This window comes from Cephus cinctus, unplaced genomic scaffold, assembly GCF_000341935.2.
Source record: "Cephus cinctus unplaced genomic scaffold, Ccin1 Ccin1_scaffold0774, whole genome shotgun sequence".
Lineage (NCBI taxonomy): Eukaryota > Metazoa > Arthropoda > Insecta > Hymenoptera > Cephidae > Cephus > Cephus cinctus.
Genome location: NW_014333378.1, coordinates 118,230 through 125,357, shown reverse-complemented (window position 1 = coordinate 125,357; position 7,128 = coordinate 118,230). Strand labels below are relative to the sequence as shown.

The following is a 7,128-nucleotide window of genomic DNA, read 5'->3' as shown; positions in this document are numbered from 1 at the left end:
TCTCCCAGTTCAATTAAAGTCCCGTTCACAACGAACGAGCCGAAGCTAAACTCCCGAAGATCAAATTGTGAAACTGGCAAACTGGTCTGTAGCGCTGCATGGGGCATTGGCAGGACGTCACGTGTAGTGGTGTGGGATAACAGGCGGAGGTCGGGGGGTCAGAGGGCGCGTCAGGGAGGATCTGGAGGTTCGGAGGCCCATTTAATTAAATTCGACCATTTTCAAACGACGGCACTGCTTTCGAATCCGGTCCGATGCTTGATTGAAAATCTGAAAGAGGCACAAAGCACGATAAATTAATATAAGCGACGTTCCGGAATTTTCATGTTAACCCGTCGCACTTTCATTTCGCTTTCACCTTTTCTACCCTTTACGAAATTTAACCTCTCTCTCTCTCTCTCTCTCTCTCACTCTTGCTTCCATTTCACTATTTTCATCCTATACCATCTATCGTGTACATATATATATATATATATATGTGTGTATATATATATATCCCGTGTCATCCCTTTCCGATATCCGTTTTCGGAATATCCATTTCCAGGCGCGCCCCTTTGACCTTAGTCCTTCCTATGCGTGATCTAATTCGGAAAGGAAAAAAAAAAAAACAAAAAAAATTAAAAGAAGACATGAAAGAGGCCGAGATCGACGAAACCTTTGCTATGGTTTTCTACGTGTAATTCTATCCTCTTCGATTGGCATTAAGTCGCATCGAAAAATCCTTTGCATTTCGAATTTCTAATCTATTATACATGGAAATAGTACCATAGAAATGGCTGTGTGACCTATAGAGACGCGATTAGATAGACTCGAGGTTCGGAAGGCTCCGACTCTAAGTATCCGGAAATTCCGTCATTTGCCGGTACGCCTTGGCGCCTTTCTAAGCGCCTGCGCTAAAAGCATTCGCCCGATAAGCGATTGCGGGCGTCGTTTTAGTCGCGTCCCGACGTCGACGTCGACGACGCCGTTCCTCCGTCGACTGACGTCATTCATGAACTCCACATCACGAGGCGCCATGTGACTGACGTATTCGCGTTAATAATTCCCAAAAATCGCGCATAGTACGCTGCAGGAAAAAATTGAGATTTTTGAAAAAAAAATTAATACCGCGAAAAATTTTGCAAAAAATTATACACACGTGACGGAACATTTTTCACGATTCCGAGTAAACTTACGCGATTAACGAACGACCGAGATATTCTGTATCGCGATGAAATCTGCCGAATTCGAAATCGAAAAAAATTTTGTAAAATCCATTTTTTGAAAAAAAAAAATTTTTCGACTTTTTCCTCTTACTCGTAAGTCATATAAGCGATCTTACGTATTATTGTGAAATGTTGCAATCAGGTGATAATAGGTGAAAGGGTGCAGTGGGTGGGTGAAACGAAGCATGTGACAATGCAGTTTGGAAGGTTCTGCAACCTTCTGTATTTCAAATTAATATTTTTCATCCTGATTCGACTGAGCGATGGATACCTCAATATATTCATCAGTCAGTCTCAGGTGATGAAACTACTCGGTGAGTCATTTAAATCTTTTTCAAAATTCCCTACGTACCTTAATCTCCCCATAATAATTACATCGTTCTCGTGAAAACGGAAGAGTCTATTAATTAAAGCAACAGATTAACATCCACGAGACGAATACTCATAAATATTACACAGTACAGATATACAGTAATGTAAATTCATATTCTACAAGGAGAAAACGAGCTAGAGAGAAGAAAAAAAGTAAATAAAAAAACCAGAGAGTCATTAATCGCGCGATAACGTATAAAACTGGGGAAGATCGTTTCTATGTTACTCCAAAAATTATGCGAGACGATATTAATCGTACGTATACATTTATCATGGAGAGATAAAAAAAATTCAAAACAACGACAAGCATTTAGGCAGTAAAAATTGTAATAGCTGTTCCATCCTTTCCGTCATATGCGACCGGAATTCGTATGGGTGGACGTCAGGCAACCACCCTACAACCCCCAGAGACTATAGTGTCTAATGATGATATCGTTTTACAACCCCATGATTCATACCCAGTACTACAGTATAGTACGTTATGCCAAGCAAAACTTTTCAAGGAAATCCGCAAACTTTTTTAAATGAATAATAATTTTCGCAACTTATAAAATTCGCATACACGTATACAGGTACGAAGTACACTTCGTGCCTATCGCAGGGACAAAAGTGAATAACATAAAATTGCTATAAATCGTGCTGAAATTTCGCACGTAAATGGGAATAGCCTCCAGGGGTTGAGTATAAATTCGGGACAGTTAGAATTGGTTGGGTCCACTAAGGGGTTGATGCCTCCTGGAAGGGTAGGAAAGTAGGAGGAACTTTCGGACGTTTCTTGGGAGCTCACTTAACTTAGATTGCTCGATTCGTATGACTTTACTTTCCGAGAAAGTTTTTTTGGCTAGCAAGGACATATATGTATATACCTATGAGAATACACAGGTTTCCTCATCGTGTACCTAAGGGATGCTGAATACCTCATGGATACTCATCCCGTGAGATTTAGCCATATCCCTGCCACCCCCGATCCCTCGATCGACCTAGCAATTATTACAGCCCTTGTGAAAATAATAATAATCATCCAAGACGTCCGCACCCCCAAACGATGCGGATCGGGCGAATTTGGATTTTCCTACGTGCATCGGAGTGCAATTGATTTTTAATGCACTTTATACATCCTGAACCGTGACTCCATGTTTGTCCTGTCTGGACCGCGAATTCGGTGGCAAACAACCATCGACAGAGCTACGCTGGTACGGTAGCAATACGGTGCAATTGGATGCAAGCAGAAATGCACGATACTATATAAAGTTGGTATAGTCGAGAAAGGAGAGTATAGTTTAAATGAATTTAACAAGGAATTGAGAATGCGATAACAGCGAAATTTAGATATAAAAGATGTAAAACTATTTAACGTATTAAATGTATATAAATTATATTTGATATTCATGGAGCTCGGGAAACCTCAAAATTCCTCCAATAATACATTATTAAACTGTGCAGCACTGACTGCCGCTTTAAACGTGGCTACTGTATGTTCTACAATAGTAATAGCTATAGATATACGGTCTGGTACCTCCTATTGCTGTTGCTGGCTGTACGGCCGACAAAGCCCAGCGTAAACGTTGGATTCCGCTTGTGGCATCAAATCCTGGCGTTTACAATGTAACGACACGAGATTCTAGCTACTCTCAACTCTCAACTCTCAACTCACGTAGCTGCTTATTATTTTAACAGCATCTCGACCAGAAGAACGTCGAGTGGTTGAAATGGTTTCGCGAGGCTTTGTGCTTCGCGGCTGAAAGGAAACACGTTAATTTCGAGAAATGAAAATGCACCTTGTCCTTCTCTCCGATCTTCTCGGAAGATAGAACAAACAGTTTTATTAAAAGTCCTCGATCGTTTCCCATGAATCCTCGATTGGGATGCTGCGTTATTTTTTTTTCGCATTTTAGTTATTTTTTTTATATACATATTGCCCCAGTGTATTGTCTATATCCCCAGCGCGTAAATATGACCATCGGTCGAGCTGTTTACTCGGAAAATTGATATCCGTCCGAGTGCATCGAAGCCTTCGATTCGAACCGGTGCACTGCCGATCCGGTGCATCGGGATTGCATAGTCGTTATTCATTGCCCGCGACTATTTTTTTTTAACACGGGACTGGATACGTTTGGAAAAATCAGGTGAAAAAGAGGAAAATAAAAATTGGGAATTCCGTTGGGTCGCGTTTGACTTTTTGAGAAATTTTTTTTTTCCACCCCACTGCAAGTTTATCGGATATAATCAAAGAGATGGATTTTTATCAAGCCTTTTTATCGCTTTTCAAATTCCCGGGTTAAATCCTCGAGATTTTAAAGCCGCTCTTGCATCCTCGTAAATTTTCCTATGCCAGCGTTTATACCTACCTGACTAAATTTAGACCTCAGACTTGCATATCAACGCTGGCTGATAGCGACGTACGAGGGGCCAAGAGGGGAGGTGGATGATATGCCTCGATATGCACATACATAGAAGTGTCGCGTGATATCGTTTGGAAATACGGGATGCTGCCAAAGGGTATGATGGCGGTCCATGGGAAACGAGAAGACTGAAGTGGAACGGTAGAATCTGCTGGAGCGATGCTGGAATAGGAACGAGCTACTATTTTTCCATGGAATAATCAAACATGTAGCAAATTGTGGAATTGTGCCTGTGCATTATATGCAGCTGTAATACTGTAACGTTGTAACGCGTTAGGTTACGTATGGCGTATATATATATATATAACACACGCATAGTCGTTCCTTCCGCATCTACGCACGTACAAAGTCTAGCTGCAGAGACCAGCCACGCTGTCAAATGCTATCACCGTATAAAATCTACCCGCCGCTCGTAATATTCGTGCATCCATGGAAATTTGCGTAATTTCACCGATTACCCTTAATTTTCGTAAATGGAACCACTTTTACGTTGCAATTTTCTGATTTTTAAAAATGTTCATTACGGCCATAGCAGATACTACGTCGTACTGCCAGTTAACTGGACGTGCTGAGTTTTTGATTTTGACTGTAAAAAAAGGTGAATTAGGGAAAATCAATATTGTAAAGGAGAAGGTGGGTAATTCGTATTAGTAAAATTGCATTGTACAGGGTGGGATTGGGAGAACGATGAAACGTTTGAAAATTTCGATTTAACGTGTCTAGTTCACGTATCGTCCGGCTGTAGAACGTGGATTCCTTATGTAAATTGTATAGGGGGTTGCGGCGCTGCAGGCGCAGGTGCAAGGTGCACGTGCAGTAGAATAGCGAACCACTGACAGACATCTGCATAATATCTGCTTAATGCAAATCGCATTTGAGAGTTTCGCCAGGACTCGAAGCTCTGCTACAGGAACTAAGTAGATACCTGCTGGCTTTGCCTGTCCGGAGACTGGAAATCTGTCCCGTTGCCTATTGTTACGTAAGGAAACTTCGACGTCCTCATATTCATCGTCGGCCCGACGGAATTCAAGTTCTCCGACGTTTATAGAGAAATTCAACGTTTAAGCTCGGTTCTAATATTCCTCATATTTTCCAATGTCTCACGGGCGTACATCGCCGTCTATTATGTTTCGCTAAGTCTCGAATGGCTGTCGCGGTTTGTTTCGACGGTGGGGAAAATAAAAGTAATAAATTCGAAACTCCCTAGGAAACATAACCAGGACGAACATTCGTTGCAGAGGGTAAGAGACCCATGTACGAGAACAGTCGCGAATTCCAGAAAGTCCTTCTGGCAATTCCCAAAAGCACTTTCGAAAAGTTTTGACGCGCCTGACTCGCGATGAATTTGCATCGAATTCCCGCGTAGCAATTAGAGACACGGACGGGAAAATAACGCGGCTAATTAATAAGAGCCATTGTAGACAAGGCGAAACTTTCGTTCCCGAAAGGAAATCGAATTACGTGATTTCGAAATTCCACATTCTCACGAATTTTACGAAATTTTTTTGCGGCTACGATTTTTTTCCGCTCGAGATTTACCCTTTTTTTTTTTTTTCAATTTTCTAACCGATCCCTCGAATTTCCGAATCGCTTATCGCTTATCAGATATTGCGTATACGGTGACACCGGCACTTCCTTCCCATGACAAACATATTGATGGATGTGTTTTCGTCCTGTAGTGCATACTTCATTTTTTTTTCCACTTTTATCCCAACTTTCCTTGCGGTATTAACCGACGTGAAAATCACGGTACAGGCAGCATCCATTATCAGGAATTTTTTTTTCGTCAAATCTAAATGCTCGTAGGACGTAAACAGATCCGAGTGATATTTTACAAGAGGAATGACGCGCCTAGGTGCGATTATTCTCTTCTGCACTTTATTTGCATAAAGGTTAGGTAATGCAGCTCAACGTTCATTTAATTTCCTTTTTGCATTAATCGCACGGCAAAGCTTTTCTCTGGTCCATACGTGCCGTATGTACCATACGTGTCTGTTACAGCATCCACTTGTCTGGCTGCGCGAAAATGCATTTTTCGATTTTCCCAAGAATAGTCAACGACGCCATTGCACTTGAGGCCACTGTCGATTTGAAAGAGTGAGCTGCTGGTTTTGGTTTTATAATTGAAAAAAGGGAGTACTTCCGGTTAACGTCGCTGAGTTTTATCAAATGAAAAGCAGCGACAATTGAACGTAGCGAATGGACAACGGGACAATCGTCTTCTGTGTAGGAACGTGTTTTCATAATGCTTTATGCTGGGGACGTTAGTACGAAGGTGGTATAGGTAAGGCGACGGGGATATCTGGATAGATAGGTAGAAGGACGGAGACAGAGTGAGCAGAGAGATAGAGAGAGCGAAAGAGAGAGAAACGTCGGGGGTATTCAGGAATCATTAAAAACACGGATACCCATGCACAATAGAAATTGTACGGAGTGGTGAAGGGTCCAAAGTAGAAAAAGCATGGCGGTTCCGACTTTTGCTTGGGTTAATGCTATAAATTGCATTTATACCTGGATGCTCTAATGAGCTTAATAATATAGAGGTTTCTTGCATTTGTCACTGAGCGAAATGATGCTTCGGGGAATAATTAGCAAAATATCCTGTATTCCTCGTTACACCCTTTCTCCCTGACTTTCTCTCTCTCTCTTTTTTTTTATCCCAGGAAAAAACTTTCCTCTCGGCGATTTCATCTCGGAAAATTCTTTTAACTTGGTATCTAATGTCTGCCTGTACTACTGGCCAGGCTGCTGCTGCTGCTGCTTCTGGTAACGGCAGCTTCGTATTCCATTCACTTTTCAAATTCCTATGTACACTGCATTCAGTGATATTCGGACCTCTTAGGAATGCACCCCTTTATTCTTTTGTAGTATATTGAAAGTGGCTGCGGATAAGGGGGATGCCGTTAAAAGCCGTAGGGTAGCAGTTCTAAAGTAAAGAGGTATAGCTAATTAAAAGTAGCAGGGGATAATTGAAAATTAAGAACTCCACCCGTTGAAGTGTTCAAGAGAGAGAGAGAGAGAGAGAGAGAGAGAGAGAGAGAGAGAGAGAGAAAGAGGGTGTTCTAGATGTATCTAGAGACTGTCGTGAAAAAAGGAAAGAACTAGAAATGGGGTTGCGAGTGATTTTAATTAAAAACAAACAACCCACT

At 41.6% G+C, this 7,128-nt stretch overlaps 1 protein-coding gene across 1 annotated transcript in view; it reads left to right on the top strand.

Moving 5' to 3' along the window:
• Positions 1 to 951: 951 nt before the first annotated feature.
• Positions 952 to 7,128, top strand: part of LOC107270466 (tyrosine-protein kinase Drl) — a 32,406-nt gene continuing 26,229 nt past the window's right edge. Inside the window, exon 1 of the mRNA XM_015745507.2 lies at positions 952 to 1,519. Coding sequence (XP_015600993.1) covers positions 1,399 to 1,519 — 121 coding nt within the window. The 5' untranslated portion in view covers positions 952 to 1,398. The remainder of the gene's footprint in view (positions 1,520 to 7,128) is intronic.